Below are 18,314 nucleotides of genomic sequence, written 5' to 3' on the forward strand. Positions count from 1 at the left end.
TACTATCCCTCTGTGCTATCCCACTCTACTCTACAAAAAACTAGTACTCTACCATGAACGTTTTCATAGGGAGAGTTCACAAGATAGTTAGTACTTGCCCAGGGAACTCAACCACTAACTATACTAATGAAAACCAGGCTGATTGGAGGTTTTTCTGTTAATCTATTAGCGGCTTATAGACAGGGGGTGTAGAGCTGGCACTTACTTGCCTCTTCAACTTGCCGCTGACAATCTCTGTCTAAATCCTGAATGGTAACTTGCCACTACATCGGCATGTAGAAACAAACCTGTTTCTCTTGCATGTAATGATGAATTGCGACCAGCTGACCAATGGAAAATGCAATAATTAATGTAATCGTATCTTGAGCTGCGTACACATATTCGCGCTTCCAACCCGCACCGAGCACGCTCCTCCCTCGTACCGCCCTCGTACCACCATCGAACCACAGTCGCACCGCCCACGCACCCATCATGAACGTTATGGAAGATGTTAGATCTTCTCGCGTTCCCCGGTTGAACCACTCTTGCTCCCCGGTCGATCATCAATTGCTCTGCTCGAGTGACGTTCGGTTGCGGAGCAGAGCGAAAGTCTGTACGCACCTTTATATAGCTTCCCGATTAAACCTCAACTCCTATTCACGGACAAGAGCTCCATGAAGCACTTTGTGAGCAGTAATTTTTATTCACATTATTATTTTTTATCATACATGATAGTACATTCCCTCAATAAAAGAAGAGTATGCTTTGTACAGTATTGATTATTGTTGCGTTGTTTTCGGAAGCAATTGATTATTTAAGTTTCATTATAGATTAATTGACCGAGCGAAGTGAGGTCTAGGATTCAAGTCGACGGTTTGGCATTTCTCTTAATGTTTAAATGTTTATATGTTGCGCATTTACAGCGAAACGCGGTAATAGATTTTCATGAAATTTGACAGGTATGTTCCTTTTTAATTGCGCGTCGACGTATAAACAAGGTTTTTTGGAAATTTTTAATTTCAAGGATAATATAAAAGGAAAAAGGAGCCTCCTTCCTACGCCAATATTAGAGTAAAACTCTGGTGTGGCGCACTCACACAACTTTCCTTGCCGTTATGAAAATTGATCAACTGACGCTAGTGTTCCCGCACATCTAAATTAGTCTACTATTCGAAGATCTAAGCCAGCTGGTGACAGGACAATAACGCTGCAGACACATGAAGTCTGCTATCTGTTCATAGTGAATGATTTAATAGAATCAACACTTGCCAACAGTTTGCAAATTAAATAATCTTATTTTCTCGAAGTTCGAGTTTATTTCCAATTTTAGGTGAAAATGTTACTCAACATTAATTGAAGAGATTTTCAGGCCCAATCTTTTCTACTTTGAATTTTTTGTTCAAATTGTATCTGAAGCCTGATAATTGGGAATCTAAAATCAAACTTTGCATAGATGGGGCGGAGCTCCTGACATTTTTACAGATATGGGACTAGCGGAAGTTGATAGGTCTTATCAATGACTTTTTTAGGTATAAATTTGATCAAAATCGTTGGAGTCATTTTCGAGAAAATCGTGAAAACCCCCTGTTTTTGACAACATTTTCGCTATTTTAGCCGCCATCTTGAATTGAATTTGATCGAAATTGTTCGTGTCGGATCCTTATAGGGGAAGGACCTTAAGTTCCAAATTTCAAGTCATTCCGTTAATTGGGAGATGAGATATCGTGTACACAGACGCACATACACTCAAAAGCTGCGTAAACATATTCGTGCTTCCAACCCGCACCAAGCACGCTCCGCCCTCGTACCACCATCGAACCACAGTCGCACCGCCCACGCACCCATCATGAACGTTACGGAAGATGTTAGAACTTCTCGCGTTCCCCGGTCGAACCACTGTTGCTCGCCGGTCGATCATCAATCGCTCTGCTGGAGTGACGTTCGGTTGCGGAGCAGAGCGACAGTCTGTACGCGCGCACACACACACACACACACACACACACACACACACACACACACACACACACACACACACACACACACACACACACACACAGACCAATACACAAAAACCACTTTTTTGGACTCAGGGGACCTTGAAACGAATATAGGAATTGGGGTACCTTAATTTTTTCGGAAAGCAATACTTTCCTTACCTATGGTAATAGGGCAAGGAAAGTAAAAATCAGACTATAGAATTATTCATCATAAATCAGCTGACAAGTGATTACACAGATGTGTGGAGAAGCCAGTCTATTGCTGTATTTCCATAAGGTCTATAGTTTCAATCAGGTACTTGTGTAAGAGAATACTGCGTGAGGTCTACTGTTCACAGAACTACTAGTAGCTGCTTTTAATTCATTGCTGTTGAATAGTGATAATATTAATTATAATGTAATACATTTTTGTTTTTGGAATATTTTCATTTTGTATTTCGCTGCTTTCCAATGTAGCCTATAAATTATTTGATGTGTACCTTCTTCCTCCTTGCCTTTTTCCCATTATTTGGGGTCGGCTCTCCTTGATCTCAGTCTCCAGTTCGAACGATCCTGGGTCGTCTGATTTGTCAGGTCCAACTGCTTCATATTTCTATGAACTAAACCTAGCCATGTGAGACGGGGTCTGCCTCTGCCCCTCGGCTGTGTCTCCATATCAATTACCTTCCTTGTCATGTGATTGGGTGAACGTCTATTTACATGTCCATACCAGCGCAACCTTCCTTCCATTATCTTCTCATAGACTGGTGCCACCCGGAAACTGCCCCGAACATGTGTGTTCCGAATGTGGTCCAGTCTAGTCACACCCCCTGCCCATCTCAGCATTTTCATTTCAGCGGAATGGAGTCTATCTTCTTGCTGTTTTTTCAGGGGCCAACACTCACTTCCATATAGCATTGCTGGTCGCACTGCAGCTTTATACACTTTTCCCTTAATGGGCACAGGCATTCTTTTGTCGCAAAGTACCCCAGTTAGCTCTCTCCATTTAATCCAACCTGTGTTTATTCGGCTTGAGATGTCAGCATCTATGCATCCATCATAGTAGTATAAAAAGGGCGACTCTGGTGCACAAGTGCACCAGAGTCGCCCTTCACCACAAGGTCATCCAGGTCAACCACCCTAACCTCAAGGTCATCTAGGTCAACCACACCCACCTCAAGGTCATCTAGGTCAACCACCCTAACCTCAAGGTCATCTAGGTCAACCACACCTACCTCAAGGTCATCCAGGTCAACCACCCTAACCTCAAGGTCATCTAGGTCAACCACACCCACCTCAAGGTCATCTAGGTCAACCACACCTACCTCAAGGTCATCCAGGTCAACCACACCCACCTCAAGGTCATCTAGGTCAACCAGACCTACCTCAAGGTCATCCAGGTCAACCACTCTAACCTCAAAAAAAAAAAAAAAATTAAAAAAAAAAAATAAAAAAAAAAAATTAAAAAATTAAAAAAAAAAATTAAAAAAAAAAAAAATAAAAAAAAAAATAAAAAAAAAAAAAAATTTCCCTACTGATCTTGAACTGCCCGCCGGTTGCCCCCGCCGGTCACCCACCCGCCACTGGTCACCCCACCGGTCGCCCGGCCGCCGCCAGTCGGAAGAAGTATCATATTCTATATAATTTAAGTCTTTAAACATAAATCCTCTATGGTGTAGTGGTTAGCAAGTCAGCTTTCTGAGTTGAAGGTTCTATGCTCGAATCCAAGGCGGTAAAGGTAAGTATTAAAGGTCAGTATCAACAGAACCAGAGGATATATTTTTTGTATGTAGTGGGTAGATTGGCCCACTACTGCCAGTCATCCCGCTGCCAGTCGTCTGGCCGCCACCGATCGCCCGGCCGCCGCCGGTCGCCCGGCCGCCACCGATCACCCCGTCGGTCGCCCCACCAGTCGCTCCACCATCGTCACCAATCGCCCCACTATCACCGCCAGTCGTCCCACTATTGCCACCAGTCATACCACTATCGTCACCAGTCATCCCACCATCGTCACCAGTCGCCCCACTATCGCCGCCAGTCATCCCACCATCGTCACCAGTCGCCCCACTATCGCCGCCAGTCATCCCACCATCGTCACCAGTCGCCCCACTATCGCCGCCAGTCATCCCACCATCGTCACCAGTCTCCCCCACTATCGCCGCCAGCCGTCCCACTATCGCCGCAAGTCGCCCCACTATTGCCACCAGTCGCCCCACTATTGCCACCAGTCGCCCCACTATCGCCACCAGTCGCCCGGCCGCCGCCAGTCGCCCCACCACCGGTCGCCCGGCCGCCGCCGGTCGGCCACCGCTGGTCGTCCGGCCGCCACCGGTCGCCCGGCCACCGGTCGCCCCGCCAGTCGCCTCACTGGTCGTCCGACCGCCACCAACAGTCGACCTGCTGCGGCTGGCAATTGTCCCGCCGGCTGAGCATGAGACCATGCTCACCAGTATTCAGCATGTCTGTGGCAGGATGGTAGGGTCATCCACTCAGTGGTCAGTCAGTCACTACCCAGTCACTGATCAGTCTGATCAGTCACTGTTCAGTCACTGATCAGTCACTGTTCAGTCACTGTTCAGTCACTGATCAGTCTGATCAGTAACTGATCAGTCACTGTTCAGTCACTGATCAGTCACTGTTCAGTCAGTGGCACTCCACACTTGGTATGGGTCCAAAATGTATAAATAGCGGAGCTCAAACTCTCAGACCTCAGTATACTGATAAACACTGACCAGTATGTATATCAAACAAAGGAACCATAAGCCAACATTGGAGGAGGTTGCTCCTACCATATTGGAGATTGCTAGGTTGAAGCGTGAAATCAAAAGGAGGCATAAGGAAATCATGCTGGGTAGACGGATTGCAGAAGAGAAACATGTGGAACACTTCAAACCTCTAGCTGAGCCACTAGTCAACCTAGTCGAAACCTTCCAACAGATGCCAGTTCAACAACCACAACTACCACCATCAAGAGCATCCAAGAAGCGTCCTAGGTATCTGAAGCCTAGAATAAAAATGCGCTCCAGGCATGTGAAGGGCAGGCAGAGACAATCCAAGCCAGAGTTGTTATCTTCAGAACATCGTCCTTTCTCAGCAGCATCAACACATCACACATATCCTACTCCACCAACAACACCATTTGTTAAAGATGCCACATATACAAGGCGTGGACTTACTAGTGCAAGTAAAGCAAAACATAAGCTCCAACTCTCCAGCATTGATGAAGAGTCACCAACATTTGAATCATATGGAACTGGAGAAGTTTCAAGTCCAATGGCAGGCACCTCAAGAGTTGGACGGCAACTATGGAAAGCAGGAAAGCAGGCATTTGAAGGGGATGAGGGTGAGGAGTATAATATGAGTAGAGGATATGATGATAGCAGTGATGAGGAGCTGTCTGGAGATGGACAGGATGATGATAAGAATGTTGAACAATTATTGAATGAAAGTCATGGTACAACAGTTCAGAATATCCTTGATCAAACTGATCTAGCTGGAAAACAGGTAGCTGATTAAATTAGAGGATCATTGAGCAAGGACAATGACGATTTTGATGACACTTTTGGGCCGAGAGTGAGAGACAATGCTTACTACCTAGGCAATAAGTATTTAACTTTTGGAGAGAATGGTGATGAAATTGTGCTGACTGACCCTATAGATCAGGAAGAAAAGACCTTCACAGCTACATTGGGACTTTGTGAGTTGATTTTCAGGAAGAATCCAAATCGTGCATTAGTTGAATCTGCTGACAGACAGGCTTATGGAGAAATATTGAACTGGACCAATGTGCATAGACAGAACAATGATCCAAGAGGTGAGATTGTTAACTACAACAAAGCTAAGTATAAGAATACAATCAAACGCCTTTTGGATGATAGCAGAGATGGTGGTCAAAGACATTCTGGGAGACAAGTGACTGGGAGAGGATCTATTGCCCCAAGGCGTGATTTTAGTAAGGAGAAAAGTCAGAAGATCTATAGAGGAAGAGGTGTTCTGGCAGCTATCAAGGGAGCTGCTGGTACAATAGTTAATAAGGCAATTGACATTCTACCAGTTGAACTTCATATCCCTGGCTATCAATACTGTGGACCAGGAACAAAACTTCAGAAGCGATTAGCACAAGGTGATCCAGGAATCAACAAACTTGATCAGGCTTGCAAGGAGCATGATATTGCCTATTCCAAGAGTGGTGATACAGCAAGCAGAGCAGTAACAGACAGCATCTTGGCAGAGAGAGCCTGGGACAGAGTGAGATCTGATGATGCGGGGGTGTTGGAAAAGCTGCAGCACTAGCAGTCACCAACATTATGAAGGCTAAGGCAAAATTTGGGGGAGGTATGAAAAGATCACTGAAGGAAGTCAGCAGGGTGGTTGAGAAGGGGAAGAAACAAAAGATTCAACCATCGAAGAAAAAATCAATGAAAGGAGGTCGAGGTCTTTACTTGAGACATCAGAAACCAAAGGTTGGTACAGGTCTTTACTTGAGACAGCAGAGATCAAAGGTTTGCCAAGGTCTTTACTTGAGAAAGCAGAGAACAGCAACACCTCAGACATTATATTGAGGTACAATCAAAATCATAATGCTTTACAAATATGTATATATATATTGGATACATAGCAGATTAGATTCATTGTGCTGGAATCATCTGTGGAGAATAGACATTTTATTGATCAACTGTGTATCTAGAACAATAGAGATAATGGTACTCCTATTCTCAAAGTGGGCCGACTATGGTGAGACAAATTTACCATCAATCTCCCCATTTGATCTGAAAATGGTTGAGGATCATGTAGAAGATGAGGAAGAGGAAACTGATATGGAGGAGGACAATGAGGTAGAGGTGGAAGAGGAAGAGGAGGAGGAGGAGGAGGAGGAGGAGGAAGAGGAGGAGGAGGAGGAAGAGGAGGAGGAGGAAGAGGAAGAGGAGGAAGAGGAAGAGAAGGAGGAAGAGGAAAAGGAGGATGATGTAGTGGTGAGAAATACTACTACACCTATACTTTTGACTCGAAGGAGCATCAATTACCTGAAGGAAAGAGGTTGTGAGGTGATTCAACATCAATGACAGGGTATTGTCTCTAGCTGAAACAGTGTTCTAGAGGTATCACTGAATATCATCCGAAGACTATCAGACAACATAGAAGACTTGCCAAGGACTAGTGCTGGAAAAGGAGTCTACTACCTGGGACATCACCTGCTCGACATGGACCAAGGAGAAACATCATGGATACATCACTTTTCTGCACACTCAATATGATAAACAACTTGGATTTTGGAACAGAGATATACCTGCTTGTAGTAAACTTTTCAATGAAATGGATGTTGAATTGATCAATAAATAGCTAATTGTATTCCAAACTGTTTACTTATTACCTACCATCTCCTTAGATATAGTTTAGCTATAAGTATATTCTGAGTGCCACTGACTGCGCTCAGAATGCTCATGCTCAGCCGGCGGGACAATTGCCAGCCGCAGCAGGTCGACTGTTGGTGGCGGTCGGACGACCGGTGAGGCGACTGGCGGGGCGACTGGTGGCCGGGCGACCGGTGGCGGCCGGACGACCAGCGGTGGCCGACCGGCGGCGGCCGGGCGACCGGTGGTGGGGCGACCGGCGGCGGCGGGCGACTGGTGGCGATAGTGGGGCGACTGGTGGCAATAGTGGGGCGACTTGCGGCGATAGTGGGACGGCTGGCGGCGATAGTGGGGGAGACTGGTGACGATGGTGGGATGACTGGCGGCGATAGTGGGGGTGACTGGTGACGATGGTGGGATGACTGGCGGCGATAGTGGGGCGACTGGTGACGATGGTGGGATGACTGGTGGTGATAGTGGGGCGACTGGTGACGATGGTGGGATGACTGGTGACGATAGTGGTATGACTGGTGGCAATAGTGGGACGACTGGCGGTGATAGTGGGGCGATTGGTGACGATGGTGGAGCGACTGGTGGGGCGACCGACGGGGTGATCAGTGGCGGCCGGGCGACCGGCGGCGGCCGGGCGATCGGTGGCAGCCGGACAACTGGCAGCGGGATGACTGGCAGTAGTGGGCCAATCTACCCACTACATACAAAAAATATATCCTCTGGTTCTGTTGATACTGACCTTTAATACTTACCTTTACCGCCTTGGATTCGAGCATAGAACCTCCAACTCAGAAAGCTGACTTGCTAACCACTACACCATAGAGGATTTATGTTTAAAGACTTAAATTATATAGAATATGATACTTCTTCCGACTGGCGGCGGCCGGGCGACCGGTGGGGTGACCAGTGGCGGGTGGGTGACCGGCGGGGGCGACCGGCGGGCAGTTCAAGATCAGTAGGGAAATTTTTTTTCCCTTTTTTCCCTTTTTCCCATTTATTCCCAACCTTTTTTCCCTTTTTTTCCCATTTATTTCCGATTTTTTTTTTTTTTCTAATTTTTTAATTTTTTTTTTTTTTAATTTTTTTTTTTTAATTTTTTAATTTTTTTTTATTTTTTATTTTTTTTTTTTAATTTTTTTTTTAATTTTTTTTTTTTAATTTTTTTTTTTTTTATTTTTTTATTTTTTTTTAATTTTTTATTTTTTTTATTTTTTTTTTTTTAATTTTTTTTTTTTTTTATTTATTTTTTTTTTTGAGGTTAGAGTGGTTGACCTGGATGACCTTGAGGTAGGTCTGGTTGACCTAGATGACCTTGAGGTGGGTGTGGTTGACCTGGATGACCTTGAGGTAGGTGTGGTTGACCTAGATGACCTTGAGGTGGGTGTGGTTGACCTAGATGACCTTGAGGTTAGGGTGGTTGACCTGGATGACCTTGAGGTAGGTGTGGTTGACCTAGATGACCTTGAGGTGGGTGTGGTTGACCTAGATGACCTTGAGGTTAGGGTGGTTGACCTGGATGACCTTGAGGTAGGTGTGGTTGACCTAGATGACCTTGAGGTTAGGGTGGTTGACCTAGATGACCTTGAGGTGGGTGTGGTTGACCTAGATGACCTTGAGGTTAGGGTGGTTGACCTGGATGACCTTGTGGTGAAGGGCGACTCTGGTGCACTTGTGCACCAGAGTCGCCCTTTTTATACTACTCATCATGGCTGATTATGGAGCCTAAATATTTGCATTGAGTAACTATTGGGAGTGGAGTACCTTGCAATTGTATGTGTGCCTGCGCCTGATCATCATTGTCACCAAAGCTGCAGTGCATATAGACCCTCTTCTCTCTGCTAATTCTTAGGCCAGCTGCTTCCAGGCTGTTACGCCACAGATCAAGAGACTGTTGTAATTCTTCTGGCGTTTTTCTTATGAGAACAATGTCATCCGCATAAAGAATGTCCCAAGGTGGTGGATGCTGAATTTCTCTAGTGAGGTAGTCCATGACAAGGTTGAAGAGGAGTGGGCTCAGGGCTGAACCTTGATGAACCCCAACTTCCACACTAAACTCCTCACCAATTCCAGCCGGGCTCCTGACCTTTGTTTTAGCTCCATGATACATATCTCTTACCACGTTTACATAGTACTCTGGGACTCCTTGTGCTCTCAATGCTTGCCAGATTAAATCTCTTGGCACTCTATCAAATGCCTTCTCTAGGTCAATGAACACTAAATGCAAGTCTGCTTTATTTTCTCTGTGTTTTTCCATAAGGATTCTGACAGAGTGCACTGCATCAGTAGTGGACCTACCACTAACAAAGCCACATTGATTTTCTGTCACCGATGTTACTCCCAGCAGGCGTCTGTTCATCACTCTTTCCCAAATTTTAAATGTATGAGAGATGAGTTTCACTGCTCTGAAATTTTTACACAAACGAACGTCACCTTTGTTCTTATAGAATGGTACAATGTAGCTTCTCCTCCATTCATCTGGAATTCCTTCACTGAGCACCGCATTGAAGACCCCAGTAATAAATTTCACCCCTGTGTCATTCAGCATTTTCCACACTTCCACTGGGATCTCATCTGGCCCCACAGCTTTGTTTGTGGCCATTTCATGGAGAGCTACCCTTACCTCCTCCTCTGAAATGGACGGAATTGGCCCCATTGTCGGCAGTTCAGATTGCAGTGTCTCAATTGGAAATTCTTCATTGAGGAGATGACAATAATATTCTTTCCACCTTTTCCTTATGTCCTCATCTTTGGTGAGAAGCTGAGAAATTATTTGATGTGTACCGATGTGAACAATAAAACTTGATTTGGTTTGTACTTGGTATTCTTCAAACCACAATATTATAAATACTCTAATAGTTGTGTGTTGATTTTGATCAGGTGAAATGGAGTTTGGAGCCTGTACAGCAGAAAGTCGATGGATTCCATCTGTCCTATCGTAAGCAGAATGGAGAACTGTTGGGACCTGAACTGATAGATGCCAGGAAAACTGAACATGTGCTAGCAGATCTTGGTAAGTGTCATTGGTGTCTACTCAAATCTAACTTATTATTTTTTAAAGTGACTATCAGGTAACCCGTGCTCCGCAAGGGTATAATTAAAAACTTGGCAAACTGAAAACTTGACCTACGGTACTGAAATCTTGAAGAGTTTTAAATAGGCGTTTTACCTTCCGTGGTAAATTAAGAATCTATATGCAAAATTTCAAGTTTAATCAGTCCAGTAGTTCAGACTTGATATTTATTTATTTAATCATTAAGAATAAATTACACAACTTACAGAAAAGTACCACAGATATGCGTACGTGGTAATATAATACAGAAAAAAGAATGACGATATGCGTCATTCGTGAATTTCTCATAACGTACGTGTATGAGCCAATTCTTCCCTTTATTATATTATAGTTATTACGGAGTGGTGACTCGTGGTTTTGTGGATATAGTGTTTACGTAACAGCCTAGAAATCCCGGGTTCACACCCGGATGTAAAGAACATTTTTCAGCCAAATCCCACCTTTGTTATCGGATTGGCAAGTAAAATTGTCGGTCCCGGCTGAAGTGTGGACAGTCGGCCCATTGACGGCTAAAATTAACTAATATTCTGTCCATGTGAGGCCTCCCCGCAAAGGACTCCCCACCAGCAAAAAGCCGAATGAATTTATTTTATTTATTAAATAAAATTAAACAGAATTACACAACTTACAGAAAAGTAGCACAGGCTTATAAGCCCAAAACGCTTCCAATTCTAATTTACACAACAGTCCAAAAATGTAGCTAGGTTATGTTTCACTTCAACATTGCTACACATTCAATTTACCATTCAAAACACTCAAAAATCATTTTTTAATTAAAAAATATTTCTAAATTGGATTAATTATTCAATTTAGAAATATTTTTAGGCTGTTACGTAATTACAAATAATTGGAAAATTCCAAACTTTGAAAAAACTATAACATTTTGAGAACGAAAAGATAAACACTATAATTTACTGCTATAAGAGATAGAATGATTCTATATTGATATCATAAAATGTCAATTTTTCAAATAGGTTTTCTTCCGCGAAGAAATAAAATTTGTTCCTATTTTTCCTAAACAGTTGTTTGTTTGCCTTTGAATTCCAGTCATGACTTTATCTTGTGAGAACAGTTAGCTTATAGATTTTATTGGAATAGATTTAATATTCTATTCAAGCTTTTTGCTTTTATTGGAATAGATTTAATATTCTATCCAAGCTTTTTGTTTTTATTGGAATAGATTTAATATTCTATCCAAGCTTTTTGCTTTTATTGGAATAGATTTAATATTCTATCCAAGCTTTTTGGTTTTATTGGAATAGATTTAATATTCTATCCAAGCTTTTTGTTTTTATTGGAATAGATTTAATATTCTATCCAAGCTTTTTGTTTTTATTGGAATAGATTTAATATTCTATTCAAGCTTTTTGCTTTTATTGGAATAGATTTAATATTCTATCCAAGCTTTTTGTTTTTATTGGAATAGATTTAATATTCTATTCAAGCTTTTTGCATTTATTGGAATAGATTTAATATTCTATCCAAGCTTTTTGTTTTTATTGGAATAGATTTAATATTCTATCCAAGCTTTTTGCTTTTATTGGAATAGATTTAATATTCTATCCAAGCTTTTTGCTTTTATTGGAATAGATTTAATATTCTATCCAAGCTTTTTGTTTTTATTGGAATAGATTTAATATTCTATCCAAGCTTTTTGCTTTTATTGGAATAGATTTAATATTCTATCCAAGCTTTTTGTTTTTATTGGAATAGATTTCATATTCTATGTTTATTTTCTAATATTTTCATAATATTCATAATATCCCTTACTATTTCTAATACAATTATTCAAAAATATAGTTTAAATTTCCAGTTTATGTCCAAATTTCTGTTTATGCAGAAGGTTTTTCTACTCCAAGAATAATCTGGAAAAAATTAATTAATTTTGAAGGTTTGATAATAAAGCCAGTGGACACAAAAATCAATGCAATGAATTTGAAAATGTTTATCTGAGTATTGAAGAGTGTAAATTGTATTTTGAAAATTTATAGTGACATAACCAACATTTTGATTTGGACAGTATAGTCATAGAGAAACAAAAGCATAGGTAGATATCCCATGGTATAGGGATAGGGCTTTTATGTCGCAACTTTTACTGTTATCTCAAGCCGATAGTTCACGTAGTTCTTTCCCATGCAGCTGTGTGACGCTGGTAGTCTTTCAAATTGTGCCGTTCATACACTCTAACCCCAACAAAACAGTAAATATTGACAATAATCGACAGTAATCGGCTTGAGATAACAGTAAAAGTTGCGACATAAACACCTTATACCATGGGATATCTACTTATGGTATTGTTTCTCTATGGTATAGTATAAATTGGGAATGGGATAGTTTTGGGCATGAACCTGTTGTGCCTTTCCTCATGTTAAGTATTTGTACACAATGTGATAAATAAATGAAAAAATTTAGAGCTGAAAATCGCTCATTCACTGTCACCACAGCTGATAACTATTCAATTCCGTTCAATCTTATTTTTTTCTTCCAGAACCGGAAACATGGTACGAAGTGGTGATGAGTGGCATATCACAGGGAGTCGAAGGCGAGTCAGCCGTTCGCTCCATTCAGACCTGGGCCTGGCAGGCGGGCGAAGCGGTGCTGATGCCACTTCCGGCCCCCACCCACCTGTTTGCCGAGCCCGTGTCACCCACCGCCATCAACCTGACGTGGGTGGGGTCAGTCCCACCCGCCAACGTGTCCCACTACACAATCAGCTACCACCTGGTGCAGACCGCTCTACCTCTTCACAACTCTTCTATCTATTTTTTAAACAGGTACTTATTGTTTCTGTGTTATAACTCTGTTAATAACTGTGTATTTTGAATCATAAATTAATTATGAATTAGTATTGATGATATAGGGAGAAAAAGCTAAGTACACCTTGTACTATTGCTCTCCCAAATTTAGATAACATTAAAAAAGTCCGAAATAGGGTTATGATGATTTCAAGAATTATGATTACGTTCTTCTATAATCTAGTTCATTTTTAGTCAAAAACAACATAAACTAAGAAATTTAAATTTTGACGGACAATAAACTAGATAAAACATATATAACACTCAAATCACCATTATAGATTTTTGAGTAATTTCACAAAACTTAGTGCCAGAAAAAAACTCACTGTATAATATATTAAAGTTGAACATTTTCTCAATTTGTTGGCTTCAAACATTTTCTGATAACCAGAAATGTTTGATAACTCCCAGGCAGTTGAGTGTATAAAGCTGCTGATCACAATAATTCCTTTAATAAGCAAATAACATAATAATTCCTTTAAAAATATATTAGTTTTGAAAATTTTTCCTCATGTTTGAAAACCGTTATAAATATTTATTGGAATTGTTCTCTCTTAATTCCATGGACCTGCTATTTACTGTGTGACTGATATTTCATTTTATTGGGAGAGAGCCAAAGAATAAACCAAAGCTGTTTCTCTTGAAAATTTTGATAATAAATTGATATGAGTGAGGTTATGTAAACACTTCTTATAAATTATATTGACATTGATCTATTGCTGAATGCTGTGACTTTCAATCGTATTGTTATTGTGAATTGTGCTTAATTATGTAAAACAAAAATCATATTCAACATCCCTTATAAAAATGTGATTTTCGTGATTGTATCTCATCATCTATTTTCGTTTGTTCCAGTACAAGCACCGGAGTTCAAATAACTGGTCTGAAGGCATACACTCTGTACGAGTTGAAAGTGAGGACGCACGACGAGAATAACAGGCACAGCGAATACAGTCAGAAGCTCGAGTGTCGAACACTCGAAGATTGTGAGTACATTAAATATTTTCAATTCGTAAATTGAATGGCTCCCCAGAAAAACATTACAAGCGCCATTTCTCAAATTTTACAACAACTAAAAAGCGTTTCAATGTTGATTTTTTGGATATATTAAAAGTATTTTTCAAACTTCTCCCACCAATAACTACTAGTAAAAGTTATAAAATTTATCAATAGATGTCACTACGGTACATAATAGGCAAGAGCACTAGGAATGTTTTCCATGAAAAAAATTGTGTATTCAAATTTTGGCGCTTGTATCGTTTTTCCGGGGAGACATTCAATTTCAAATACACCCACCTACCTGGTATCAAATAATTGGTTACAATCGATTCAGGATGTTAATCTGATAAGAAAAAACACAAAAATTCGCTGTCCTTCGAATTAAGAATATAAAAATTATCAAGTAATTGGAAATTCCAATAAAACTGATAGGTAGTCGTAGGTCAAGTAGGGTAGGTTAGGTTATGTGGGATTTGTTTGTTAGAATAGTTCAAGTATAGTTAGGTGGTATTGTACTCACTTTATATTTTGAAGCCAAAAATGTGTTCATCCACCAGGAACTACCACAGCTATTGTTCTTTACAAATAAGTCCAAATATGCAGTTCTATAAAAATTGAACATGAAAATGGCCTACCCTTTTTAGAGGAATTGACGTATTCAACAACTTTGAATGACTGTTTCACTTTATTATTATTATTTTCATTTTTATGTCTATTGACGATGTCCATTCTATGTCATGACGATGTTTTTATTTTCCATGTTTTTTCTTGTTAATTTTTCAGGCTTGCAATCTTTTCTCCTCTGAAACAGGACACATCATATTCGATTTGATTCTATTATTTTTTATTCGATTTATATTTGATTCTATTCTATTCGATTTGATTCTATTATTTTTTATTCGATTTATATTTGATGCTATTCTAATAATGTGATTTGTGTTTTTTTGTTAGTGCCGGGTCCCGTTCATGACGTGCAGTGGAAGCTGATGAACTCGAGTACAGTGCGCATCTCGTGGAAAGAGCCTTTGAAAGTGAATGGAGTCATTGTCAACTACACCCTCGCCTACTCTCAACACCCCGCCCAACCTATCGCCGACTGGACTAAAACTATTGTACCTGCATCTAAGCTAAGCACAAACGTAAGTTATTTATTTATTCAGTTAGTTAATTATTATATATTAAGTTCAGTATCTATTAGAAAAAAATTGTTATCAACAACCATCATCAAACAATAATAAGGGATATGTTGATATATCTCTTCCAATTTTGTTGGCGTCAATCTTGATATTGACGGAAATTTATCAAAAAAATTATCACGCTTTTCAAATTAACATTGATGAAGCTTGATATTGACGGAAATATGGAATAGATTGATCAAGCTTTTTAAATTAACATTGATTAAGCTTGATATTGACATTGATATGAACCATTGATTGATGGTTTTAGATATTTTAGCATAGAGGAATTGACGTATTCAACAACTTTGAATGACTGTTTCACTTTAGAAATGTCGGCTGTAAATTTTATCTACGTTGTGAAAATAATAATTATGAAGGACCGAAAATTCTGTGAAGTGAACAACTACAAGACTTATTTCGGACTATGTGTAGCCTTATCTAAATTTGGGTGAGGAATAGCACAAGTTTACCTTATTTTTTTCTCTCCCTATCATTTTGATGATGTACTTATTGTATCAATCAATAAAGAATAACGAAAGAATTGTACATAATTGGTTATATTGTTTAGCTCTAAACAAATGTATTTTATAATCATATTAGGAAACCTTCATATTAGCTTTGTCATAATTTAATGTTCACTTGAGGCTCTTATGGTTGGAATTAAGTGATTGTTTAAAAAAATATGTGTTTCTTTGTTTCTTTCCTATTATCATTTATGCCATAATATTTTTTTCTGTTCAACAGTTGACATCATTGAAGAATAACCGTTACACTTTGAAAATATGGGCGAGTAGTGGGGCAGGACCGGGGCCTCCTTCTCCAAATTTGGAAATCACAATTCCCTCGAAAATCGGCCGCAAACTGCCTCCTATCTCCGACCAATCAACTGAGACTACACCTGATCGAAAACCTGATCAAATCCTAGGTGAGTTGATAATCTAAAGTTTCAAATTTCGTTTATAACACCATTATTAAAATCTCTAGTAAACTGAAAGCTTTAACATTGAGCAGCAGAATAATGTGACTGAAGCTCTACGATTGGCCATCAGCTGTCGACCAATGGGAGTTGAGCTCTACTGTCATTGGCCGAGATTAGACACGCCCAACATTCCAAATATGGTCATGAGAAACATTAGACAACAAATGAAGAGAGACTTGGTATCTTAGTAAACGTATTATTAAGAAAACTCAGTTTTGGTTCAATTTCTTCTTAGTTTATCATTGAATATAAACATTGTCTACTCTAAAGTCGCAGTTGAGAGCTTCGAAGGTTTCGTTGAAATCTATGCGAGAGGAAAACAAATCAATTAAAGATAGGTGTAATAAACTAGAAATTGAAAATATTAAACTTCGCAGAGAAATTAATGAAACCCAACAACACTCTCGCAAGGACAATTTGGAGATTGTAGGGATTCCGGAAACGAAAAACGAAAACGTGTACACTTTGCTTGAATCCGTTGCCAAAGCAATTGACACTCCATTCATAAGGGACCATATTTCGATTGCTCATAGGGTTCCCTCTGCTAAAAACAAAACAAATGTAATAGTGCGCTTTACTTCCAGATCGGCTAAAATGAATTGGAAAAGTGCGGCAAAGGCAAAAGGACACCTGAAAACTAGCGACCTGAACTGCAATCTCCCACCTAGTAACATCTTCCTAAATGATCATCTCACTGCTTACAATAAATTTCTATTAAATAAAGCTAAAGATCTGAAAAAGAACAATAAATTGGCATACGTATGGGTTAAAGACACGAAGATTCTAATTCGAAAACAGCAAGACTCTCCAGTGAAACGAATTTCGAGTGAAGATGACCTTAAACCATTCGAATAGGATAAACATAGTTTTCAAGTAACTGTCTCCAACAGAGGTTTCAAGTGAATTACTGAAAATGTGACGATATGTGTGAACGAGATAACTGAACGCTGTATTTCTTTCATAAACTCTACTCTTCTCACTTTTTATGAACACTTCTAGTTTCTATTTTTATCTTCTAGTTTCTCTCTATCTAAACTAATCTCTCTGACCTCTTTTCCTTCGTACTCTTTATCTATGGTATTGGTAAACAACTTTGATAATGAATTATTACAGGAGTCTTACGAAACTCATGAGATTGATAATGTTTTCGATTTTAATCCTCATAACTACATCGATGAATTAAATATAAATCTTTTCAATATTTGTCATATGAACATCAGAAGCATGAATAAGAATTTTGATGAATTTTCTTATATTATACAAAATTGTAAAACTGCATTTGACATTATCGTCCTTAGTGAAACCTGGAGTGATGAAAACAACTTTAATTACAATCTTAATGATTATTCTGTTCATAGCGCACCTGGCAAACTTAATAAATGTGACGGTATCTGTGTCTTTAGTAGGAATATGCATAAAATCAATCTTATAAACTTTGAAATACTTGAAGCTAACTCTCTAATACTCGATATGTCCTTACTGAATTATAATATTGAATTAACCATAGTAGCTATTTACAGATCACCTTCTTCAGATTTAAATATTTTTATCAATAGTTTAAATGAATGTATTGATTACCTGAATGGGATTAAAAAACAAAACATAATTATAACTGGTGATTTAAACATAGATTTAAACCGTAACTCAAACGTTGTTAATGAATACTTCAACTTACTTTCATCTAACGGCTTTAAATCTTACATAAATAAACCTACTCGAGTAGTTAATGGCTCACAATCTTGCTTAGATCATATTTTCTACAGAAATTCTTCAAATTATATTAATAGTTCTATTGGCGCAATAATTAAAACAAGTATAACTGATCATTTTATAATCTGTTTGAGTTTGGGTATAGAAGAGACTGTAAAGAAACCACAATTGACAATGAGGAATTATAAAGAATCGATTAATTTCAGAGAATTAGCTACAAATTTGAATAATTACAACTGGTCTGATGTAGATTCCCTAATTGATT

At 39.5% G+C, this 18,314-nt stretch overlaps 1 protein-coding gene across 1 annotated transcript in view; it reads left to right on the plus strand.

Annotated features, from left to right (window-relative positions):
• LOC111046193 (protogenin) overlaps positions 1 to 18,314 on the plus strand; it is a 285,414-nt gene that overhangs the window by 259,420 nt on the left and 7,680 nt on the right. Inside the window, exons 12-16 of the mRNA XM_039433843.1 lie at positions 10,196 to 10,328; positions 12,877 to 13,162; positions 14,039 to 14,169; positions 15,134 to 15,321; positions 16,105 to 16,285. Of these exons, the coding sequence (XP_039289777.1) occupies positions 10,196 to 10,328; positions 12,877 to 13,162; positions 14,039 to 14,169; positions 15,134 to 15,321; positions 16,105 to 16,285 (919 nt within the window). The remainder of the gene's footprint in view (positions 1 to 10,195; positions 10,329 to 12,876; positions 13,163 to 14,038; positions 14,170 to 15,133; positions 15,322 to 16,104; positions 16,286 to 18,314) is intronic.

Source organism: Nilaparvata lugens, chromosome 8 (assembly GCF_014356525.2).
Source record: "Nilaparvata lugens isolate BPH chromosome 8, ASM1435652v1, whole genome shotgun sequence".
Taxonomy (NCBI): Eukaryota; Metazoa; Arthropoda; class Insecta; order Hemiptera; family Delphacidae; genus Nilaparvata; species Nilaparvata lugens.